Source organism: Mauremys mutica, chromosome 2 (genome assembly GCF_020497125.1).
Source record: "Mauremys mutica isolate MM-2020 ecotype Southern chromosome 2, ASM2049712v1, whole genome shotgun sequence".
Classification (NCBI taxonomy): domain Eukaryota; kingdom Metazoa; phylum Chordata; order Testudines; family Geoemydidae; genus Mauremys; species Mauremys mutica.
In genome coordinates this window covers 43,932,582-43,959,170 of record NC_059073.1, presented here as the reverse complement: position 1 = coordinate 43,959,170, position 26,589 = coordinate 43,932,582, and the positions used below count along the sequence as shown (strand labels likewise).

The following is a 26,589-nucleotide window of genomic DNA, read 5'->3' as shown; positions in this document are numbered from 1 at the left end:
CTGCTCAATGGCAAATTTTCTGCTAAAGTGTGCAAGAGGTTAATGCCAGTGTATATTAATCATCATCAGACCTCGCCACCTGCACAGGCCCAATGTGTGTGGCAAAGATGCAAAATGAGAGCTACTAAACAATTATTCATGCAGGAAGCTTGGTGATGTGGGGATTCATTCATAATTCTCTTCAACCTCAGTTTCATGGTTCTTAATTTCTAATGTAAATAATTGTCAACAGTATGAGGGAGATGGCAAACTTGAATGTGGATTAAAATGAGTGACATCAGTTTAAATGAGGGACACTTGAGCATCACATTTTAATTTGTTAAATTTTTGAAGTTTCTTGGAGAGAAGTTTTCTTGCAGAAGCTGACAGAATAAATGTTTTAATTTGGCCACTAGATGGAGTGCTAGTATCAAACAAATAGTTTCAGCCTGCAATAATTACAGTAGTTTAAACGTTACATATCTAGAAAACCTTAAAAATAAAACGATGAAGAATTGCTTTCAATAGTCAGCTCCAAATCTTAAATGTATTTTGATTTCTTTGTAGGTACTGAAGATAGTCCACCAAAACATTCAGGCAACATCGAGAGCCATTCATCTAGAAGAAGGAATCGTCATTCCAAAACAAAAGTAACCAATGGAATTGGCAAGAAATAAGATCAGTCTCTAAAGATGTTCCAGAGTGTGCCTAGACATGAGAAGGAAAACTGGACCTGGTTCTGAATTCCCTATTAGAAGGTTAATAAGAAAACAGGTGGAAGATGGGGGGAAATGTTTGCAGCAACTGAAGGGTCTAATACCTTTTAAAATGTAGCCATCAGTGTATTGCAGATCATTGTCTGTTGCCATGTGCCATTCACTGACTTAAATCTAATTTCTTCAGCACTTGGCATTCAGAAACAAGTAGTAGTATGTTGAAAGGAAAAATAGTTTGCTCCTGGCAGGTATGTGAAGGTGTATGTTCAGGTATCACGATTTGCCTTTTTAATATCTTTGTTAGTTGAGAACATTAACCCAAAGGTTAATGGATGATGACCAGATGTTTTGGGGGGTTTTGTTTGATTTGGGGGAGGGGAACGCCATGGGATTGGTTGGCTGTTTTTGTGTCTTTGTTTTGATTAGTTTCTTTGTTTTGAAACATACACAATCTTTGATTAAAAGCAGCTCTGCCCTTCATTCTCAATCAGATAACTAAACTTTTCCATACTAATGGTTCCTTTTATTTTAAGTATTTTTTTTTTAAATTCCATATTTCTATCCAATTGCTCATTTTTATTTAATGACACTCTCTCCACTCGGTGGCAAGATTTTACCAACTGGGGAATGTGTCCAGGTTTCTTATAAAGGTTGCAGAGTTAATTTCAAATGTTTCCTCGTTTCTGATTCTGTTCCCTATCCCATTTGTTAAAGCCTAATTCCAATGCCTATATGAAACTTGTTACACAGTAGCGAGGGCAGATGTAGTATTGTTCACTTTACTCCCCCACGCCCCATTTACTGCTGTGGATTTGCTGCCATTAGCTGCACGTAGTGTTGTGTACAGTACTAGTGGGTATTACTCTTTCAGTTGTGTCATACTTTGTAAAATACTTGCCTTTTGCTTTGCCTCAAGTTTTAAATAAGATTCACGTTAAAGGCAGCTTGAAGGCTTTTGGTACTGCCCAGTCTGGTGACAAGGCAGCTTCTTCACGAAGTACTGTAGCTCACTTTTTGTAAGTTTACAATCATTCGTAAAGACTCACTGTGTTGCTGCGAGTAGAAGGGGTCACACAATATTGTTGTGTTTATACAGTGTTTTCCTATTTCCTAACATGCTATCAAATAGCAAACAGCAAAAAACCACATATTTGAAACATCCATACTAATTATGATCTCAAAGTGGGTGATTCCCTCAAACTGCAGCTAGCATAACGATTATTCTTTAAGTAAACCTGCGAGATCAGTCAGTTCCTGTACTAAGTTATCAGATTTTTTTTTGGTGCCAACTGGGTTGTGGGGCCTATAACCTAGAGAGCTCAGCAAAGCAGACAGGTGAAGACAAATACATAACATCCATGAGTCACTAGTCCTTGTAATAATTAAGATTTCATTTCTGATAAATGCTACTATGATTTGCCACAGGTTATGTACTGTAAAATGCTGTAAAGGTTTTATCATACAAGCGTATGACACTGTAAATAGGAAAATCATTCTGTGTGTATTCCATGACGACAGATTATCAAAATTTTGAATGCACTTATTATGCTGCTGCCTAACTCATTGGAAGCCCTTTGAATTTTCTGCAGTCCAACACAAATGTACAACTTAAGAACTAACTTGTATTGAAAGCTGCTGTATCATTTTTCTGCAACTATGTTGAATTTTACAGGAAAAAAGGTCTGGAAGACTTTTTTGGATTTTTCTACAAATATTCTGTTTTCATTTATATTGCCAGTGCTGTGGTCTGTGGCATCTCCATTTGTTTTTAGTATGCTGCTTATTGTTGAATGTATTTGCAAGTTTCTTTGGCTATTCAAATTTGTTACTTTTATATTTCACTTGTTTATAATTCAGTCACTGCAAGACTGAGGATGGCATTGTGAATTGTTTTTCCTATTGATTCAATACCAAAGCAAGAAGTTGAAGTTTAACATCATATTTACATTTTGTATTTCAGATGTATAATTTTTATTTTAAAGGGCACGGTTTTTCAAAACTGGGGCTTATGTATAAAGTTATCCATTTCCCACACACAGTGGGTATATGCAAATGTTTTGCAAGAGCAGAATTGGTACTCACATTTGGGAATTGGACCCTAACAATTTTAAAAAGGAAATATGAAGAAAGTTGAAGGTTCATCTGTTGAAGGTTCTGACTTCTGAATTCTGTTATACTAGCACAGGTCAGACCAGTAAAACATAGGTCAGGACCTTCAACTCATAATGCCTATGGAAAAGGAATGTCCAGAAAAAACATCTTTCATGTGTTTCCCCTGGTGTTTTTTTGTTTTTACTTTTTTGAAAATTAAAGGGAGAGTGGGGGAGGCAGGGGAAATTAAGTAGAATCTTTTAGACAGTTTGAAAAATGGCACTTTCTTCACTCCACCAGCAATCCTGGCTGCGATTGACAAGTGTTCTGACAATTCATCCGCTGGCTGACAAGTGCTATTTCCACTCCATTTTCCATGGCAATGGGCCTTGCATTGGCACAAATAGGATGGTGCTTTTGATCACTGCTGTAAATCTGAAGTAATTATCATTTCCCCCCTTATCGCTGTACTCCACATACAGTTCATGTGCAATGGCCAGTGAGAATGATGAATAACTTGAGCTGTTCCATTAACTAATTTCCTTGTATCAAGAATTCTGCTGCTTGAATAGTCATTGTTACTGTTACAAATGCACTGTCCCTTTTTTACCCATTCTTTGTCCTTCCAGGTCTTCTCATCTTACCTTCCTTTTATTCTCTTCTCTCTCCTATTATTCTGTCCTCCAGTTTTAAAACAAGCTATTCCCTGCCATTGAATGGACTGAATTTGCCCTCCAGAGACGTTACTTAATGTCAGTCATTGAAGGGGGGCTAATTCAGTCCAGCATGGCATAAGCAGAGGATAGTGGCAACACTTTACAACACTGAGTGGATTTAATAGCAATAGACAGTTTTCAGGATGGGGAATGCTGGGAGGGTATACAATGAACCACCAAAAGTGAACCTCACTACCAGCTGCCAGTATTAAAGCTGGATGGAGAGCTGTGTAAATCAAACACAGTATCTAATAAAATACAGGGAGGAGCTTGATTTCTGTTGTTCTTTTGTTACTCGGCTGTGAAGAAAATAGTTTGCTGTTTCATCTATTAAAGCCTTGGTATTTACTACATTATCACAAGATGACACACCAATTACCATGTGTTTAACATTGTTTTTAATAGAATTGCTCTGTACTGATTGCGAAGTATCGTATTTTGCAGTAACTCAGTAAAACAACCCATGTCAACAATATGTGTTTGTCATCTATATACAACAGGGCACAGCAGGTGATCATTTGTTAGAAGCTGTTAATTTTTATACTACTAATTGCAGCCTGATGCATTCATCCACTTCCATCACAGAACTGAGGCTATAACACTCTGGGGTCTCACTGCAATCTGCTACTTGAGAGGAGAGCAGACTTTTAAAATACATCAGTATTATCACAGCTTTCTCTTGTTTCTGACACTACTTCTCAGGTTTCTAGCAGGCAGAATACTTCTGTTCTAGTAAACCTAGCTATTCGTTTTGCATTTTGGATATGTTACTTTATTATTGCAGACCACATAGAAAATGGAAGTGAGTTGTCACAAAGTGACTTTGATTGCAGACCGTCTAAGGGGAACAGAAAGGTTTCTTATAGAGGAACAGGAAGACACAGGTTACTAGCAGGTGGGTTTAAGCTCATGCCTCCATCCGTGAAGTACAATAGCAACATTTGGATAATAGGAATATTTAGGCTTAGTTTTCACAGCCGATGTAGTTGCTACAGCAGCACTATTCTTATACTGTACAAAAACGGAGTGTTAAATGTGGTTTTTATTTGCTATTGAAATATGCTAAAAACACCAGGCAGCACAGTGTCTAGACACTGCAGGCACAAATTGAGGTCTGTGTTCTATCATGAGAAGCTTTCTGAAAGACATACTCATAATGCTGATACTCATTGTCTGCAAAACCGTGGCCTGAGGATTTGGTCCTTATTGAATAACCTCTGGAGCAATGGACATTTTGGCTTATCCTCTCCACTTTCACAGCTTGTACTGAAGACTGATTCTATATTTTACAGGCACATTCAGTGGAAACTGGAGGGGAAACTTTTATTTTTAAGTTGATTCTTCCATTCCCTTCTTGAAAGCAGTGTGCTGTAGTGAGCTCAGCTCTTTTTTGTTTACATGGTTGCACTGATATTTTCACTGTTCTTCATATGTTGGTTCATTACTGATAACTGGATTCATCCTCAGTAGAATTTGTGTAATAAATCCTGAATTTCCTCATACTTTAAGTACAATGTGGTTCCATGTTGAACTCTGCGTTAGTTGTATGGACTTATAAAGTGTTTCAAGATCCCTTTGCCATAGGTTTCTGTTGTCTCTCCACTGTGGATCTTATCCTAGTGTTTCCATTGTCAATCTGCAGGCCTGTTCTCCTCAAGCTTAGGAACATGACACTTCATACAAAGGGGCAGTCTTTAAAGCTCCTGCTCTGTTCTAGAGTCTGATTTATGACCTGGCAAGAGCATAAACCTCAGCTTTTCACTTCAAAAAAATAAAGGAAAAGCCTGGGAAAGAATGCAAATTATAAACACTGAGTTCCTATAATCAGCAATAATGCAAGCACCAGACTATACTGCAGTGTACATATGGATTTAATTTTAGTATTTTTTCATACTTTTAAGGTTGCAGATAGAAGTGAAAGGTCCTGATGACTTATTTTGTACGGGTATTCTGTTTGTTTTTTAAACCCACAGTACTTTTATGGACTTCACAGCATGAGCTTTAGATAAACAGATATTACATCAGACGGGGGGAAGTTTTAAGTGCTTGGTGACTTGTTTTTAAAATGCACATTGACAAAATCTGCATCATTTCATCTAAATATCCCAAGTGTATATTTTCACCAAAATGCTTGAAAGCAGCTTGAATTGTTGTCTCATCAGGGCATTAACAGTCTCCCTTCTGTGGGTATGTATGGTGCCTGGCATAAGAAGGCACCAGTCTTGGGTGTGACCTCTAGGTGATGCCTTATTACAAATACAAAATAAGGCCTGAATTTTCAAAAGTTGCTTTATAATTTTGGGAGGCTAACTTCATTCATTCCAGCCTGATGTTTCAGAGGAATCTACAGCTCCCATTGACTTCAATTACATGTACTGTACACACAAACCTACAAACTATTACTGTTATCAAAGAATGTTATACTTACTAAAAAATAACCAAAGCAAAACACACACAAATGAATAGGTTTTGGAAGCGTTTTAATTAAAACGTTAAATGGTAGCTTTCACCTTGACAGCTTAAAAATAGTCTTTGGAGAGAGTCTTCTACTGAGTTTCCAGCACACAGCCACAACTACCAGTTTGTTGTCCAAATAGCTTTCCTGTTGGAAGGGAGTACAGATCTCTCCAACAGTCCTTTGGGAGGGGATCTGTGGGCGGGTCCCTTCTGGCTTTCCTCCCAATACCAACACTCGTTGGGTGGGATGTGGAGCTAGGAGAATGACTGCTGTTTGAAAAGGCTGTTCAATTTTGCTGAGAAAAACTCAAATGCTGTCTGTAGTGTGCCATGCCACAACAATGCCTTGTGCTCTTTCACAAGAGCCAGTGTCTCCGGTTGTGGTAATGAGTCTGCAAGCTTGCTTGCTTGAAACCCACTCTCTTATTCTCTAAAAAGCAACAGAGTGTCCTGTGGCACCTTTTTGACTAACAGAAGTATTGGAGCATAAGCTTTCATAGGTGAATACCCACTTTGTCTGATGAAGTGGGTATTCACCCACGAAAGCTCATGCTCCAATACTTCTGTTAGTCTATAAGGTGCCACAGGACTCTGTCACTTTTTACAGATCCAGACTAACACGGCTACCCCTCTGATACTCTCTTATTCTCGCATCTCTGGTCTTGTTGGGGAACCTGAGACTACTAAATACAAAATATTGTTTCTTCCTATATTATGTGCTCTGGGGTTGGTGAGAAGTCACTACGCCGTGGCAAATATTAGATCTTCTCACGCTACTAAATCATAATTTTTTTTTTCTGGTAAAAGCCAAGAAGTGTTAAAGATTTTGAAAATGCTATTTATAATGGAGACCTCAACATGGGTTGTCATTATCAATGACAGCTGCTTTGTAGGAGTTAGTATTGAGGCAAGTAATCCATTTCAGTTCTGATTGATAGATGGTCATGTGCTTCATAAGTTGACTGAAGAATCAACAGCCCATGGTTCTGAGAAAAGGAAACACAGAACCTCACTGTCCCGACATCACAGAGGGTAATGTACAGTGTTGCTTTTTTGTTTAACCTGACGTTTAGCACTTATTCTCACAGAGCCCTGCATGGAGGAGAAACAGTACAGTAAAAGAACTAACTGATATTTTTGTTAACCAAAAATGTACTCTGCCAAACTTGATATACCTTTTATTAAATTAGTCAAGATGATGTGGTTTCTTTTCTCTACATGTGCTGGAAGAACAGTAGGTGTCCCAAAGCACACAATGTTGCCATTACATGTTTTTATATGTATATATTTAGTTCTGCATGTCAGCTTGTTTTGCCACATTTGGATCACAAGTTTCCTAGGATCAGCGCATTCCATTTGACCACATTTAGAATAAGTTTAAAGAGTAGCCGGGAAATGGATTGGAAAAAGCTGAGGCGCAATAGAAATACTGCAGTTGTGACCAAAAAATGATGCTGGTAGCTTTGCAGTTGAACAAATCAGTGGTTCTCAACCAAGGGTACACATCCCTTGGGGCTACACTGGTCTTCTAGAGGGTACATCAACTTGTCTAGATATTTGCCTAGTGTTACAACAGGCTACATTAAAAGCACTAGCAAAGGAAGTACAAACTAAAATTTCATACAGACAATTACTTGTTTATACTGCTCTATAGGCTATACACTGAAATGTACAATATTTATATTCCAGTTGATTTATTTTATAATCATATGGTAAAAATGAGAAAGTAAACAATTTTTCAGTAACAGTGTGCTCTGATAATTTTCTCTTTGTCTGATTTTGTAAGCAAGTAGTTTTTAAGTGATATGGAACTTTGGGGTAGGCAAAACAAATCAGACTGCTGAAAGGGGTACAGTAGTCTTGAAAGGTTGAGCGTGACTGGCACAGATGATCTATTTTGGGGGCATGTGAGGAGGAGATTGGAGGGTGAGGAATGTGTGCAACCACAACACAATGCTTTTCCTCTGTTTTACTCCATCTTTGTATGTCTCTTAGAGATTATGCTCTGCAGCCAGTTTCAGTTGCCCCCAAATACCCCATCGGTCTTGGTATTCCACTTTTTAAACGTGTATAAGACCCCATACTTCACGTAGTACATGCATCAAAATGTGATCCTACAAAACACTATGCAATTAAATGTATAGTCCTGTTGCTTTTCCAGGCAATGCCATTGTGAATAATGAAATTGCTTTCTAATGCAATAAAGTGCACTTCTCTCCCCACCTTCCATCTGAGGATCTTGAAGCATTTTGCCCCAAAACAAATGAATTAGGCCTCACAAGAATCCCTGCAATGTTGGTGAGTAATCTCATGTTCTAGACTAAAAAGTAGGACTAAGGGAGGAAAGGAAGCTGGAAGCAGAGACCGGAATAGAATCCAAGGCCCCCATGTCCCAAGCTTTAATCACACGGCCATCTTGGGATTTGTTTTGTATCCCTTTTAAAGTAAACAAAAGAGTACTGTCCAATACTGTTTAATACTAAAACAAAAACAGCTCACAGTATGACAAAGAAAGGAGGGAGAGGTGCTCACCACATTATATTCTCAATTCTCACTATATTCTCTGTATTTTGCAGGGTTCTGTCAATAAGCTTCTATGTGCACTTAATGATTAGTACTTTTATAAAGGTACCTGGTCAGCTTAGATGTGAGGAGGGAAGGAGAATGTCAGACTCCATTTTAAGCACCCTTTCTTCTAGCTAGAACATGGTTAGTCCTGTCTTCTTGCCTTTTCAGAGTGATTTGTGCTTTTTCATTCTTGTAAAGCATATCAGAATTTGTGGCTCTGAATAAGTGTAGGAGTTCTAACTGCTTTAATGAGAGAAACCATGGAACTGGGATGCTTGGCCTTCCCTTGATTCTAAGCAATCAGACCACAAGGATGTGAAGATTGTATCCGCATTCTTGAGTTTTTCACAGCTCAATCTTTCTAAAGGCTACTCACTGTAAATCAGTGCTACAGAATCAACGTCAGCTGGAGTGCGGTGGTAGGATTCTTACAATGCTTTTGAGTCTGAATCTGCTTCATATAGAAATCTTCTCTCTTCTTATGTGTAATATCCACTATGAATCCGAAATACCTGGAAAAATAGTACTTTGGAACTGTTTTTTTACACACTGTTTTTTCAGTCTCCTGAGATCCTTGCTGCTTACTTAGATGCCTGCAATAATAGACTTCCTATCCTGCAAACTTTTCATTTGTATTTATTATTATTTGTATTACTGTAGGGCCTACACGTCTTAGTCAGGGCCCATTGTGCGAGGCACTGCACAAACCCAGAACAAAAAAACTGTCCCTGCCCTAAAGAGCTTACCATCTGAGCATAAGACAAGACATGACAGCTGGATACAGACACTTTGGGGGAGGGGACAAAGGAAACAGTGAGACAATAATAGAACTTCACTCTCAGGCACAACCTCTGCAGAAATGCTCAGACCCTCAATTCGTGGGGTCTGAGTTAATTCAAGGCTCCTGTCATCTGGAACTTCCATTTGTCACCAGTTTGGCAGAGCCACAATCACCCTGCTCCCATTTGTCTCTTGCCTGACTGCAGCTTCCTCCCTGCTAGGAACCTTGCTCTTGCTTTCGACCTGCCTGGTGATCTCTGCTAGCTCTGTGACTTTTACCTGCTTGACCCTCTGACTTCATTCCCCACCCTAACTTCAAAGAGCCTTTCTGAGAGAAGACACCCTGCTTAGGTGAGCCAGCAAAGCCCCAACACACTTCTCCTATGTCTCTTTCCTGCAGCTTGGATTCCAATCTCAGCAGAGCCTGATATTCCCTTCCGGCCAGTTTTTTTTTCCATTTCATATTACCATAGCACCTAGGAGCCTTAGTCACAGACCAGGACCTCATTGTGCTAGGCTCTGTGCAAACAGAACAAAAAGACAGTCACTGCCATCATGTTTTTGGGGGGTTGTGGTTTGTTTTTGTTGTTGGGTTTTTTGGCTGTGGTACCATGACTCCTTGGCCCATGTTACGACAGCACTCCCAAAGCAACTATTAACTTGGTAAATACAGTCCCACAAATAATGTGGAGCACTGGAACTGATTTTGCCACTCCTTAGCAGCCATTGTAACCTGAGACCTCAAAGCTGAGGACATGCTGGATTCTGGCCATTGCGTTTTTAAAATGGCATAAATTATTCCCCATTTACAACTAACTCCATAGGGTTGCAGAGACGCATCTTTGCAGAATTATGTTTGGCTTTGTATGCATGGGTACACATTTTCTTCTAGTATCTGTTTACAGGAAACTATGCATCTATCTGCAGTCTGGCCACAGTCCTGCCCGCATCATAAATACAAATAATTTAAGACCCTTCATGTTTCTTGTCTTTGTATTTTTTTAAAATCAATCAGCTGATCTGACCTCATGTGCAACATACGATTTTTCCTGGTGTCTTCCATTTACCCAACAGTACAGCTAGGTTAATTGAGGGAAAGAAAAACCAAATGACTCTCAACAAGGTCAAAAAGTTTGAGATTATTTTTTTCCCTTCCATGACCTCATAAAAATTCTTCAATTTTTCCCCCTTTCACTGTCAGAAGCTGGGACTGGATGATGGGGTGGATCACTTGATAAATTGCCCTGTTATGTTCATTCCCTCTGAAGCATCTGGTACCAGCCACTGTCAGAAGACAGGATGCTAGGCTAGGTGGACCAGTGGTTTGGACCAGTGTGGCCATTCTTATGTTCTCTGAAGCACTGCTGTGGTTTATCTGCTGGGATCATTTGGGTGTATCTCCTCTGTCAACTCCCTGCCATTGCAGGGGCCTCAGACATTGGTGTGGCACCTTAGGTCCCTCTTGTTCTCTACCTGTGGCACAGTTTAGTGTCCTGAGAACTGAAATGCTTTGGTCTAACTAAAGTCTTTGTACTCAGTATAGGGGTATCTGAGTAATATGTAATGGCCTGTGATACATAGGACATCAGACTAGATCAGGGGTCGGTAACCTTTCAGCAGTGGTGTGCCGAGTCTTCATGTATACACTCTAATTTAAGGCTTCGCGTGCCCGTAATACATTTGAACGTTTTTTAGAAGGTCTCTCGATAAGTCTATAATATATAACCAAACTACTGTTATATGTAAAGTAAACAAGGTTTTCAAAATGTTTCAGAAGCTTAATTTAAAATTAAATTAAAATGCAGATCTTATTAGTTTAGTGTGATCCTTGCCCTTGCTTTTCCTTGCTGAGTTTTCCAATGTCTGGTGGCACCTATTTAGATACTTTAAGCTGTACACAGGCTTCTGAGTGATAAGTTGTTAACCGGCTGGCAGAAGGTCAGCGGCTGGAACCCCAGATCGGCAGCTGAGGTGAGTGGAGCTGGCGGCTGGTAGGGCTGAGCAGGGCTGGAAACCTGGACCCTGTCTGGCAAGGGGCCTGCGCTGGAACTCCAACTGGAAGCAAGGTGAGTGGGGCTGCGGCGGGACCCCAGCTGGCAAGGGGCCAGCAGCCAGAACCCCGGAGCGGCGGTGGGCTGAGCACCACTGCTCTGGGGTTTCCACCACCAGCTCCTTGCCAGCTGGCGTCTCAGCGCGCTGCCAGCCTGGGGTTCCTTCCTCCAGGCCAGCAGTGGGTGCTGAGTGGGGCTGCGGCAGGGGGGACCCCCGCTGGCAAGGGGTCAGCAGCGGGAACCCCAGAGCAGCGGTGGGCTGACCACCACCGCTCTGGGGTTTCCACCACCAGCTCCTTGCCAGCTGGGGTCTCAGCCTGCTGCCAGCCGGGTTCCATCCCCCAGGACAGCAGCTGGCGCTGAGTGGGACCGGAAACAGGACCCTGGCTGGCAGGAGCCGGTGGTGGAAACCCCAGAGCGGCGGCGGGCTGAGCAGCTCAGCCCGCCCCCGCTCTGGGGTTTCGGCTGCTGGATCCTTGCCAGCTGGGGTCTCAGCCCGCTGCCAGCCTGGGATTCTTTCCCCCAGGCCGGCAGCGGGTGCTGAGTGGGACCAGGCGGGACCCCGGCTGGCAAGGGGCCAGCAGCAGAAACCCCAGAGCGGCGGCAGGCTGAGCAGCTCAGCCTACCCCACGTCCCATGAAAAATCGGCTCGTGTGTCACCTTCGGCACGTGTGCCGTAGGTTGCCGACCCCTGGACTAGATTATGTGATGGTCCCTTCTGGCCTTCAACTCTAAGCGCTATTTAATATGAATTATGACTGGGTTGAAGAAGGTGAATGGGAAGGTGTGGGTTCCACAAGACAAGCTGTCTTCATTAAGACACAGTTTGAGATCTCCTGCTTTAGAGGAAAACATGTAAGACTGTGCTACTGAATGTGCCATATACTGTGCCACATACTGCTGAAGCACCTCATTCTACAAGAGAGGGGAGCTGATAGCAGAAATTCTTTGAATGCACCCGGGCTCTGATACTTGCTCTGCCTTGGTCTGAAATGGCTTTCTGGCCACACACTGAAAGCCATCTAATTGATTGGATTTTTGTAGTGGGGTGAAGGCATTTTCGCAGGGAAAAAGTGGGAATGGTTGGAGTTTTTTCTACAGCAGATGCCTGGCTGAGCTGATTTTTTTTTTTTCATTCCTCTTGAATGTTAGTTTTAATGCTGCCAGGCATATTATGCTGTAATATCAAGTAAGCATCAGGGTGCCTGGATCTCCCATGGAGGCATTTTTTAGATTGTTATTTAAATCAAAATAAAATGTATAAATGAATCATGATTAACCTAAGAAGCCTTGGTGTTAGAGTAAATTAAGTTTAAACTTAATGGGTCACATCATCCTTGGTTTAATTCAATTAACTGCAGTGACCTAACACCAGGGCTGAATAGGACTGTGTATTTTTTTTTTCTAACAAAGAGACAATCAAAAAGAAGTTTGATTATTTTGTGATCAGGCGGAACTGGATTTCAGTAGATTCTTATCTAAATCTAAGAGCAATGAAGACATCAATTCTTCATTAAATGATACACAAGAGTCTTACAATGAAGGTGGCATTCCCTTTGTAGGGGCTGCCGAAGGGATTACCTGGGGTGCTATTACTCTGTCCCTGCCCCTAATTTGGGGTGTGCAAACAGTCAGCAATGGAGAAGGCAAATAAAAATCAGTTCCTGCACGTACTTTCCATACCGTGGAGGACTCATCAGTGGCCCTGACCGCTGTTCCCCCAGGAAAGCCAAAGCAACAAAGAATTTATTTTTGAGGATGTTGAGTCCCCTGCAGCTGCCACACTCTAAACCTTAGATTTGTGTATGTCCCAGAGAAGCTTATAGGGAGGGATACATTGATTGTAAATTACCTCAATGTGGCCTAATGCTCCCCCAACTGTTTTATCCACCTGCTGCCTCTCCTTTTGTACTTTGAGTGTAAGCACTCCAGAACGGGGATTGTCTTTGTTACATAGCCATACAGTGCCTAGCACAATGGGCTTCTAGCCTCTACCCAATAAAAGCGATGCTATTCTTAGAGAATGGGTCTACAAAGTTCACTCACCCTCTTGAGAAAATTAAAATCCTCATAAAAGGAAAAACCTGCCAGTGTTTTCAGAAGGCCCTGTTCTTGCCTGAAATCCTGTTATAAACTATACTGTATGTTCACTCAATAAAAAGGGATCCCATTTTTTCTTCCTTGCCCACTTTGCCCCACTCCCAGCCCCCTGCAATGACTGACAGCAACAAAATATTTTCAAATATAAAAATTCTAGAGGATCCCACCCAGGGTGCAAATAAAATAACTAAAGTAAAAACAACTTAGCACCTCACTGTAGCTAATCATACATCTTCCACCAGTCTTCGTTAGACACCTTTAAGGTGAACATTTTAATTAGTTAATATGGTTATTGTTCTAGAATTAGAGGTGAGAATACTATCATTGGGCCAATCCTTGTTTTATTTGTGTGCACTGGAGCTTTTGTACAGGGATTATGCCAGAATTAATCCTACTTAGCTATGATAAAGTCCTCTGCTTTCTAGTGCAATGGTTTAACCCTTTTCTAGCCTAAGCAGCACACACTAGCAATCGTTAAATCCCTGAAAAAAGACTAGCATAAATTGCTTCACTATGCAGTTAAAAAAAATTGTATCCCAAATCTCTTCCTCTTCTCCACTGACTGTGTTATCATGTGGTAGTTGCAAAAGAACCCAGAACCCTCCCATAGTACCATATGTAGTGATAACCTCAGATTTGGCCTATACTATACAAAAGCAGTAGAGAGGTAATTCATTCTGAACATAACTCCATCTTTCCACTTCCATTCAATACACAATCCTCACGTATATGTAATAATCAGAGATTCTGTAGGCATAGAAAAAGTAGATTATCACCTATGGTGCCATACGTAAGTGATATACTGGCATAGCACTAACGTGTAATCCTTCTGCCAGTCAGAGTTGGCAGCAACAAGGGCCGGCTTCAGGATCTAGGGCAGTGGTCCCCAACCTTTTTCATCTGGTGGGCGCCAGACGATGAGCCACGGAGGACGGTGGCAGCGGACGAGCATCCGCCGAAATTCTGACAAGCAGCAACGTCAATAAGCATTGCTGCCAAAATGCCGCCAACAAGTAGCGTCATCCAGAGGTGTTGCCGCCGAAAATCGCCGGCATTTCGGCGGCGACACCTCTGGATGACGCAGCTTGTTGGCGGCATTTCAGCGGATGCTTGTCCGCCAGCCAGTACGCAGATGCACTTAGATGCCCCGGTGGGCACCACGGCGCCCACGGGCACCACGTTGGGGACCCCGATCTAGGGGTTCCTTTTCAATAATACAACACAAAACTGGCTCGAGCCCCCACCCAGTGACCTGGGACAATTACACACCACCCCCAGGCACCTCTAAGAGCCAATGCTTCCCCGCTCACACGCACAGAGTCTGAGTGTAGCAAAAGCCTTTAATAAAAGGATGGAAATAATGCAGCATTAATTCAGGAAAACACCCCAAACAGGATTTATAAACATAAACCATGAGCAAAAGACTCACCCCCAAGTAGGTTGGGCAGTGTGCTTTCCCCTTCAGGTTCTTAAGTCCAGCAACCCAAGAGTCCCTTTAACGTGCCCGTCCCTTCTCTGCACCCCGCTCCAGAGTTCAGAGGTGCAGCTGCAGAGTTCACCTCCCACCCTGGGTTAGGGTAACCAGATAGCAAGTGTGAAAAATCAGGACGGGGGTGGGGGGTGGTAGGAGTCTATATAAGAAAAAGCCCCAAATATTGGGACTGTCCCTATAAAATCAGGACATCTGGTCATCCTACCCTGGGTGGAAGGGGGGTAAGGAGGCACCTGACTCGCTCCATTGCTCGAGCAATTACTCACCACCCGTCTCTGGGGGGTTATGCTCTGGCACTCTCTTCCAGCCACCCTATTGGCCATACTTCTCCACCAGCTCCAAGATGTTTTCAGGGGCTGCTCCCTTAACATAGCTCTCAGTGATTTCAGCTGTTAGTGGGAGAGCCTCACTAATGGTGCACATCAGGCAGTCTCTTGCATCAAAGACACTGTCCCACAGCAGGTCCAATACTTAGACCTGAGTATCAGTGATTTCAGCATATAACAAAAACTCTCAATTGGGTCTAAATTAGCTCTATTACATAGAGAGAGACCAGCTCAGCTTCTGTCCAGGACCCTTACAAAATGCCCACCCTCTCTTAACTCACTGGGCTTTGGAACCCATGTCCCCTGCATAGTGAGGGCCATTTAGTTGAGGGTGAGTCCCTCAATTGGGAACTGCCAAGTACAGTTCTGCTGCCCTGGATTCACACAACAAGGATAACAACACTTTATTACTCCTGCCCCAATAACAAGGAGACTGGGAATCCAACACAAGCCAAAAGTGACCATAGGGCAAGCAATCCCATCATGCTGAGCACCTAGGCAGGGTGGGTGTGTCCATGCAAATGAGATCAGCTCCTGAAGTCCTCTTCCACAGCTCATCACCAGATGTCAGGGGAGAGCTCATTCAGTCTCTGCTTACACATGGTTTTGATTACTCACTAATACGTCAGACTAGAGCTATGCATCGCTGGCTTGAAGCACTTCTATCCACCTAGCAGCCACTCCAAAGGGGTACCCCATCTCTGCTCTGTTGTGTGGTGTTGCTGACATGTTTGGGTTTCCTATATAACAGCTGAATTGTTATAAAAATCCTAGAATTTGCTGCAGTTGTTGCCAAAATCTATGAAAACTCACAAATACCAGAATACTCAAAATAAAATGAAAGCCATTGATCAAAACAAAATAAAATGTGATCACTCCACAGCACCTGCCTGCAGGGCTGGGACCAGCTCCCTTCTATGGCCATTGCACCCTGGCACACAGGACCACAACATTGCTGAGGTTGGGCCCAGCAACACCCCTCTTTTTCATGACTGAAGGGTGGCTGGGCCAAACCTAAGTAGTATTTGTGACCCCACGCACTATGTTGCAACATTCTGAGCTGGGATCTGGGCTCAACCCCATGGGACAGAGCTCCTGCTGCAGTATGAGTGTGGATAGAGAGTCACTGTCCAGGCCCTGTGCCACTGGGAATTCCCCTCCTGATTGGGCAAGGTGGGCTCATTCTCCTGCCCGCAGCACAGGGCCGCCCAGCCCTTGGGGGCAGAACTCAACCCCCACCAGAAGGGATCAAACAAACTACAATGAAATTCACAAAAACAAAACCCAAACATTTATTTTTTTAAAATTCATAGGGGTCTAGTTATTTTTAATATGGAGACTCCACACTACATCCCCATTTTCTGGAATCATCTTCCATATTGTGTAAGAACAGTCAAGTGACCTGAATAACACTGATCATAGAGACTGATTTCAGCATCTTTAACTAATGGAAAAACATTGTAGATGATTATTTTATGGTGAAATGTCATAAAATGTGTTGATATTCATGAATATTAAAAACTGGCAAATAATTTATTCACAAATATTGTGATGAATAATATTTGCAAAGAATATTATTCAACCTGCTCTTCCCCATGAGAAAACAGCTGATTTTACAAGCTACCGATTCCACATCTGATTGGGTTAAATACAGGGGTTTAATCATAAGAACAGTAAAATGGCTGTACTGAGTCAGACCAATGGCCCATCCAGTCCAGTAGCCTCTCTTCTGACAGTGATTGGTTCCAGTTGCTTCAGAGGGAATGAATAGAACAGGGCAATTAGCAAGTGATCCATCCCCTGTCATCCAGTCCCACCTTCTGGTAGTCAGAAGCTTAGGGAAACCCAGAGCATGGACTTGTGTCCCTGACCAGCTTGGCTAATAGCTACTGATGGACCTATCCTCCATGAACTTATCTAATTATTTTTTGAACCCAGTTATATTAGTGGCCTTTACAACATCCCCTGCCAATGAGTTCCACAGGTTGATTGTGTGTTGTGTGAAGAAGTACTTCCTTTTCTTTATTTTAACCCTGCCTTCCATTAATTTAATTGGATGACTCCCAGTTGTAGTGTTATGTGAAACTTCCTTACTCACTTTCTCCACACTATTCATGATTTTAAAGACTTCGGCTATATCTACACTACAGACCTCTGTATGGTCTCCCATGTAGCTGCTCTTTGCCAGCAGGAGAGAACTCTCCTGCTGGCATAATTAAACCACCCCCAATAAGAGGCATTACGTAAGCAGGAGAATCTTTTCTACTGAGATAGCCCTGTCCACACCAGCACTTTTGCCAGTGAAACTTATGTGGGTCAAGGGGTGTTTTTTCACATCCCTGACTGACAAAAGTTTTACCAACAAAAGTGGTAGTGTAGACAAAACCTTCTATCATATCCCTCTGAGTCGTCCCTTTTCCAAGCTGAACAGTCCCAGTCTTTTTAATCACTCCGCATATGGATGCTTTTCCATGCCCCTAATCATTTTCATAGCCCTACTCTACTTTTTCCATTTCCAATGTTTTTGTTTTTGTTTTTGTTTTTTGAGACGGGGTGACCAGAACTGCACATGGTATTCAAGGTGTGGACATACCATAGATTTATATAGTGGCATTATGATATTTCCTGTCTTATTGTCTATTCCTTTCCTAATGGTTCCTAACTTTCTGTTAGCTTTTTGACCAAAGCTGCAGTCTGAGCAGATGTTTTCAGAGAACTCTCCACAATGACTCTACAGAGTCTAAGCTAAGAAACAAGCTAGACCAATGGAAAAGCTATTCAAGAAGTTGGCAGTGATCAACTGGGATGTGGAAACATTATTTGCTTGGATACAGCAGAGATCTTTCTTTCCTCCATATGCAGCTGCTCCTTAGGATATGTCTACACTAGAAACGCTACAGCGGCACAGCCCAAGCACTCCAGCTATGCCATGGTAGCACTGTAGTGTAGACGTACTACAGCAAAGGAAGGGGTTCTTCTGTTGCTGTAGTAAATCCACCTCTCTGAGAGGCAGTATTTGGGTCAATGGAAAAATTGGTCCATTGACCTAACAGTATCTACGCTGAGGCTCAGGTTGGCTTAATTACATTGCACAGTGTGGGAAATTTTTCACAGCCCTGAGTGATGCAGTTAAACCAACCTAACTCTGTAGTGTACACCTGCCCTCAGTCTAGGAGTATGTTCTTAAATTGTCACAGACAGCTTAGCACACCCCAGGCTCAAACAATAGCCATATCTCTAGGGTGAACAATGTGATTACAGGGATTTTTCTCATCTACTGCTTTAGAGCTTTAGGACCTAATCGTGGGGGTCATGGAATCAATGACAGTGGCTTGTGCTCAGAATCAAGGGTGACATTTTCAAAAGTGCTTCAAGGAGCCAGACACCCAACTGGAAAGCCAAAGGGAGTTGGACACCTAACTCTCTTAGGTGCTTCTGAAAATCCCATGACAAGGCTTTACATAGTAACCTAATGAGTTATATGATTCAGGGTGATAAGATTAAATCTCTTCCTTTTCCTTTAAGGATTAAAAATAGCTAAAATGGTCTCTGCTTTCCTTTCTCACCTGACTGTCTAGCCACCTTTGTGGTTAGCTTTAATCAAGGCCTTGCATACTCTGCAGTGATCCCCCTTTTCCACAGTGCTCAGGAAATTCTCTGGCAGCTTCTTTATCAATCTCAAAGAATGGATATCTGAATTAACAATGGAAATGGAGTGAAGCAGCCCCTCTGTTGGTTATTGGGTTGTTAACTCCAGTTTATTTTACCTTGTCCCCATATTTTCAGTAACTGATGTGTCAGTATTGACAACACATGACTGCCTCCTAGTGCTGCTCAGGGAAGCTGGAGCCTTTGGCACCTGGGGAAGCAGGGGCGGCAGTGTAGGAGTTTATTAATATTTAAATTGTCACCTTTAGATTTCAGAGCTAACATTCCATTGGGATGAAAGGGGCCATTCTCCCCGCTGAAGCAGTGGCTGCAGACTCAGCAATCACTGCACCCATTTACACATGGGACTTGTCCACACGAGGAAATTGACCAGAACAGTTATTGTGAAATAAGCTATTGCACAATTGCTCCCCGTGTGGACTCTGTTCTGAAATAAAATCACTTTATTCCAGAATGATTAGTACACCTCCATAGTGGAGTAATTATTTTGGGAAAAAAATCACTGTTATTCTGGACTAGAGTGTCCAACATGTAGCTATTCTAGAATAGCTATTCTGGTCAATTTTCCCAGATAGGAAAGCCCACAGTACACCCTTTCAAGATTACTTTGCAACCATGGGGGCTAGAAACATGATTCCTTTGCAACAAAACCATAGATTGTGGAGCACAATTCTGCAGTAGAAGACATATTCTACAAACATGGATTTGCAAAATATACAGGGCCCTAGATATATTATCAACCTAGATAAATTCTGAATTGTCGTAGAAGCACAAGTTTCATACTAGAGATGGTGGTATTTTGAACTCATTATTATGATGTAAAAGGGAACAGATTTGTTTATATGCCTCTTCTTAAGGTTGTGATCAGGCCCGCTGACAGCAATTCCAGGCCCCAGGACCAGGGTCGTCCCTAGGGGAGTGCAGGACCCAGGGTGGAAGTGACAAATCCGTCCATTCTGGGACCAACCTATCACTAGTCACACCAGCCTGTGGGGCCCCCAAAGCGCAGGGCCTGGAGCGGTCACACACACCTAGGAACCCTGCTGCCCACCTGGCTGATTTAAAAGGGCCTGGGGCTCCCAGTCACTGTCACCACTGCTACCGCGGCAGCGACTGTGGGCTCCAAGGCCCTTTTAAATGGCCCGGACCCCTGGGCAATTGCCCCCTTTGGCCCCCCCTCCCCATCAGCGGGCCTGGTTGTGATCATAAAAAGTGCTGAGCACCAATAACTCCCACTGACTGATTAAAAAAGAAAGTAGATTCAATTAACGTTATGCCTAGTTTATATGCTGGAGAAGCTCTCCCAATACGCAGTATTCTGGGGTCATTCTTAGTGACACACATTATAAACTTCTCCCAATTATTCTCATTTTCTTTTATTTCAATTCTGCATGATTGGCTCAAATGGTGCATGTTCTCCTTGCTTGTATCACAGATTGGCCTAATGTAGTCCAGATGACTCTTTCATCCCAGTTCCTATATATATTTAGTTAACTTTCTAAAACAAATACATTCACTTGCAGGCATATATTCATGCAGAAGCAAGAATCACCTCAGATCAATACCCAGAGGTTACGTTTTCTTACCGCAACAGGTACCATGTACATATTTCTATTCTTTATTGCCAGGCTGCTCGCCTCAGAAATACGGCCAATTTCTGTAGAGAGTTTACATTGGCTCTTGCCTAAGTTTAAACAAACTAAGTTTATCCTGATTACTGGATTTGCAATATGCACAGATTCTTTCATTGACCTTTTGGTTAAGCCCTTTTACAAACTTTGGTTGAGTATTATCAAAGCAGTTACAATGCCCACTGGTTTGACTGTTTGCCAGTGTTATTTCTGATTGCTTTTGACTATGGATCAGGTATCCAGCAGGGCTTGAAGAAGGTATCAAATGTATTCTCAGGAAAATGAGACTATGATGAAGAAAAAAGCTTCAAAAACAAGAGAAGCCAAGAAGAGAAGAAGTTTGAGACAATGGCAATTTAGAACTTTTTCAAAATCAAAAATAAATGAAGGATGGATATTAATGTCCAAATTCTACATGAGTTACACCCCACTCATCCCACTGCAGTCAGTTGGATTGCAGGGAGTGTAAGTGAGATCACAATTTGGCTTTGTAGCGGGCAGAGAAATACATGACAGTAGGAAAACAGATACTTTAGGAGTCTGGCCAGAGGATCTGTGCTCATGCAGGGAAAATGTCAGGGTGTGGCAGGGGGGAGTGTGAATGGAATGTTTAGTCTTCTTGGCATTTGATTATGGTTATTGTTTCTTGTGGGTATAGAGAGACTGCAATTCCAGTAGGTGTACTTACCAAGAACATTTGAAACTCCTCTACAGACCTTCATTCACTTCATTTGGTTTTAGTTTCAGTGATTAGCTGTTCAGTTGTCAATGGCAAAACCTAATCGTTGTCGCAGCTTTTCTCTTCTGCAGCTGCTTCTGTAATACACAGTGGCATCTGACTGGCAAGGTTTTGTATTATCCTTTCAAATACTCTCCTTGTAAATAATATATTCCATACCATTCTCTAGAAAGGAGAAGCGTAAGTGTGGAGCTGGCCATTGATTATAAAAACTGATGATCCCCTCCTAGCTCTGTTGGATAAGATGGACACAGAGGGCCACCCAATAAAATTCCAGGGCAGCAAATTATGACCCAGGGAGACAGTGTATTTTTCTCTCTTTAAAATTCCTTAAATCTAGTGCTCATGAAAGGTACCAGATTAAACCCCCCAGGGCCTGACTCTCAGGGATGGTTTTGTTTTACAGCAGTAAATAACTACACCAGGTGCAAGGAATCAGGACTAGAGTGATTTGGAAAATGATTTTGTTGTTCTCAAAATTTTTGTTGAAATGGTTTGGTTTTTCATCAAATCTCAACCCCCTGACCATTTTCAACAACAGATTAATGGAATGACACCAATTTATACCAGCTGAGGAGCTGGCACAAGGTTTTCTTAGTTTATACTTTTTCATCTTCATGTGTCTAATTAATTTTACATCCCAATGGCATTGGGGAGGTGGTGCCTAGTGGAGCGACCGCTGGTGTGGAGCTCAAAAGAGCTGGGTTCCATTCCTGGTTCTTCCACTGCTCTGCTTAGACAGGTCATAGTGCCTCTGTGCCTCAGTTTTCTCATTTGTGAAATGGGCAGAATGATGCTGACCTCCTTTGTAAAGCACTTTGAGATCTGCTGATGTAAAGCACTGTACAGGAATATATATTATATTATTATTATACATTGGGATCCTTTACAGGTGGAACCACTCACACCAATGGGTTAATGCTCCTAACTGCTATTCAATATCATTACTTGGAAGGACTTTTGTAATTTTCATTCATGGATACAAACTGTTGGGGTGGGGGATACAAGAAAATGGGTATTTATTATATTGAAATACCCATATGTGAATAAAAGAATGATTCCAAAACTCAGTACCATAATCCCTAAATTCCATTAATCCCTTTGAATCTGCCCACACAGATTTTACCCTTGAGAAACATTTTACATTTTCACTTGGCCCCGTGTTACTGAGAGTTAAAAAGGAACCTTGGTTCTATTTTTCTTGTTGAACACATGACAAACAAGTGGGGTAATCAAGAGAAGGCATTTTACAGAGAATTGAACTCATGTTACCTGGAAACAAGGGAACAGTACACAACAGCACTCAACACAGTGGACTGTCACCAGATAAAGGCCACATGCTTATCAATATTTCCCCCGGTAACGTTGCCCTTGGGATTTTAGCAGGTTCATGTACTTACTGATCTCCAGCCCTACGCCAGGTCAGAAGGCAGAGCCAGTACAAACTCTTTGTTATCACAAACGGTAGCTGGGCAATAATGGTCTTGCCTACATCATCAAAGAAGAGCAGATAGACAGTGTTTGCTATCTAGAGATAGAAGAAATAGGAGTGGAGGTTATGAAATAGGGAGTGATTGTGTTCTATTCTTTTAGGCCTCATGAAGCTACTTTGTTTAAGATCCTCTACTTCAAAATGTGAAGCTGGAAGAATGAATTAATGCAATTGAATTCTTCCTCTTCTAATGTTTCACAGGTTAACCAAAGTCAGCTTTACATTTTAACCCACTTTCTGCCCTTTTGTAGTTACATTGGCCTACCCATGACTTAAAGGGACAGTTACTTTATCTGCTGTACTGTTATGATCCCCATTGCCATAATAACTGAGCCTTTCACAGTCTTCAATGTATTTATCTTCACAACACTTCAATGAGGCAGGGCAGTGCTATTATCCCCATTTTACAGATGGGGACTTGAGGCACAGAAGGGCTAAGTGACTGGCCCATGAAAAGTGTGTGGTGGAACAATAAATCGAGCCAAGGTCCCCTGAGTCGCAGTCTAGTGCTCTAACCACTTAGTCACCCTTCCTGTCTGCTAGCAGCCTGAAATGTGTATATCTGGTAATGTGTCCTGATCCTGTCACTACCATATGTGAGGGGAGCCTCTCGTTTGTTATATAACATGAAGGTAACATAGGCTGTAAAAAAGGCTCCGCTAAAGCTAAACTACCTCCACTTGTGGCGTTTTAATATTTGCTTCATATTTATTTCATGCACCATCTGCAATACGAATGCCTTCAATTGCCTAGCCTCGTATGTGGTTAAAACTGGGACTTTTAATTTTGTTCACCAAGAAAGTAGGACTATCTGGTTGTTTTTTTTAAGTGCTTAAATAAAACATTACTACAGATTTGTGTTTTAAAATTCCTCGCCCTCAAAAAGTGCCTGAGCAATCACTATGGAAATTGTATGTTTAGTGTGCTAAGAGTTTTCCAAATTACTTTCCAATCTGATCCATTCCAAACCAGTTGGTATGTTACAGGGTACAAAGCCGACGAAGCCTGGAGAGCAGTACAAGCATTTTCAGTCACACACAGGTGTCCATTCATTAAGAGCCCATTTTGAACCTACTGCACCAGCTTTCATTATAAGTATTTCATGTGGTTCACACATATTTCCATAATGGCTCCATTGACATTTAATAACAGTTAATGCAAACTGAAAGTGAAGCCAAGTTTCTTACTGTGCACCGCGTTACCCATATTATCCTAGGTTTACATGCCTTTATTTCTGTGGTTTTCTTTTCTCTGTTTTAACTCGGCCCTTGAGCCTTCTTCAGTCAGGCGTTTAATCAGGGTTAGCATTTTTCAGTTCAAAACAACTTTTGTTTCAAAATTTCTTTTCGTTTTACTTTTAAAATGGGAAGTACATAGGAAGGGCCAGGCAGAGATGTGGATCTTTTCTTGCTCCTGACCGATGTAGCTATACTGACAAATCTAAAGTTGATCTAAGAGGAGGGCATTAGTCGTTTCTCACTATGCCCTTCATAATACTGATTACCAAAATCAGAGCCTTCCTAATGCCTTCCTTCTCCTGGCTAGAGAATGGCTTGGAAGGTATCAAGAAGAGGGTTAAATGAAATGTGTGTAAAATGGTGATACTGTTTTGATGTGGGCACCTCTCCACAGATCCTGGACTGAAACCAATGTACAAGATATATTTATTCTAACCACAGAAAGTGATTTTATAGCTCAGTAGACACACAGAGAGCTTTGACTAAGAGGCATATTTGATTTGCATGGAGCTTGATTGTTTTGGAAGGTTGAAGTGAGCAGAAGTTGCTGATGTTTTCCCCCTTTCTGGTGGCAGTTACTGAGGGTAGTACAGCAGAGAATTTGTGTTTCCTGTCTGGAAATATATTATAGACCACAGGAAATTGCTCAGCCTAAAAAAATTGGGCTATTAAAAGATAAAATCTCCCAAGACTAGCCTCTCACTTCTTGATCACACTCCCCGTTCCATCCTAGTAAACATTTCATTCCAACTGTTCTTACATCAGGCAGAGATCCTGCAAATCCCAACGGGTGGGCCCAGGCACCAGCACCGAATCCTACTGACTTCAATGGGACTTCATGAGGGTATCAATATTCACCCCTTGGACTGCATACTACAACAAGACCTCACCTGATCCTATATTCTCTAAATTTTGAATTACAACCTCCCCATTTTTTCGCTCTTGCCATTTTTTCTTTTTCCTATTTCCCTCACTACCAAAAAATCTTTACCCAGTGGAGTTAATCACTCCCAATAAACTGGAAGCTGGTGGTTTTAATTTTCCAGGTATTGGTGGAACTGAGCACACCTACCTTTGAGATCTAGCCACCAAATGACATGATCTGACGCACCTTGAAAACACTGCACTTAATTCCATGATTGTGTTTAACTAAATACAACCGGAGGGTGGTTGGGGGGAGGGCGGAGGGAATCCTATGGAGATAAGCACAAAAGCTGGCAATAGCAGCAGCTTCCCGCAAGATGAATTAGGAGACTTTCACACAGAAAAAATGTTGATTTTGAAGCTGTTTGGTCCATTGGGTTCCTCTTTTGAAATTAAAATAAGTGAGCAAATATCCCAGAAAATATACATGAAAAGGGCTAGGGAATACCTGAGTTCAGGGATAAAATGACCTCTTTGTTTTTATGCTCTGAGCAATGATTATCTAAGCAAAATGCATCACAGGTTAATATCTAATAATAATTATCATTTGACTGCTGTAGCAAACTTTAAAGCACCTTCTGCAATGAGCCTGAAGGATGATCTATGAGCCTCATGAGTGCTGCTGAGTCTAATGAGTCATTCCTTCAGCCTGAGCCTGATGAGTCATCCCTGAGCCTGATTACCTGAGGGCTTCATGTCAATCTGCCAGGGATCAGCCAACCCACAAGTGAATGAGGTGATCCCAGGGCCAGCAATATAGCCACTGAGGTGATCCCAGGGCCACCAATGAGCATAGCCACTGAAGTCTGCTCAAGGTTGCTACCTTACTGGGAGTATTTCCTGCCGCTTGATGGTTCTGCCCAACTGCTCCTGCTCCTTTCCAGCCCCAGCCCCAGCCTCTGCTTGCCTGCCTTCCTTCTGCTCTGTTCCAACCCTGCTCTTGGTTCTTGATTCCTGCTCTGACCCTTGGCTGTGGTCCATGGCCTGACCACAGCTGCTTCAACCATTAGTCCTGACAATCCACTTCTCAGTTTCTGACAGTTTGAGCAGACTGCCTTCTTTTGTGCCTTGCTCCAGGAGCTGAGATGGAGACCCTTGGAATATCCATCACTGAGATGACAGATTTGGTCCACTGCCTTCAGGATCAAGTTGCATCTGGAGAATCCCTCCCTTTGCCCTGGTAATCCCAGTAGAGCAGCCATGGTACCTTTAGAAGCTGGCCCAAAGGTTCCACTGCTGGAAAGATCTGATGGGCATCACCAGGAGTTCTTTTGTTTTCTTAGCCAGTGTCACCTTTCACTCCTGATAAGTCCTGTGATGTATCCCAATAGTCAGACCAAAGTGGGGCTTATTATCAGTAAATTAACCAGTGAAGCCCTGAACTGGGCCTCACCGCTCCTGGAATGGGTCACCCAATTCTCAATAACTTTGACGAGTTCATCCAGGCCTTCTCTGTAATATCTGATGATCCAAATGTACCGCCAAAGCCACCCTGCAGTTTCTCCAGCAAGGCTGTCAGCCTGTCTCAGCCCATGCTGCCCATTTTCAGCGACTGGTCATCCACAGTGTGGAACAAGGCAGCATGGCTTTACCATTTCAGCTGGGTCTGATCAACAACAT

General features: G+C 42.3%; 1 protein-coding gene across 2 annotated transcripts in view; it reads left to right on the top strand.

Annotated features, from left to right (window-relative positions):
* PTDSS1 (phosphatidylserine synthase 1) overlaps nt 1–3,975 on the top strand; it is a 56,900-nt gene extending 52,925 nt beyond the window's left edge. For both annotated transcript variants that reach the window (XM_045004456.1, XM_045004457.1), the window contains exon 13: nt 547–3,975. In XM_045004456.1, coding sequence (XP_044860391.1) covers nt 547–656 — 110 coding nt within the window. In that variant the 3' untranslated portion in view covers nt 657–3,975. The remainder of the gene's footprint in view (nt 1–546) is intronic.
* Nucleotides 3,976–26,589: the final 22,614 nt, after the last annotated feature.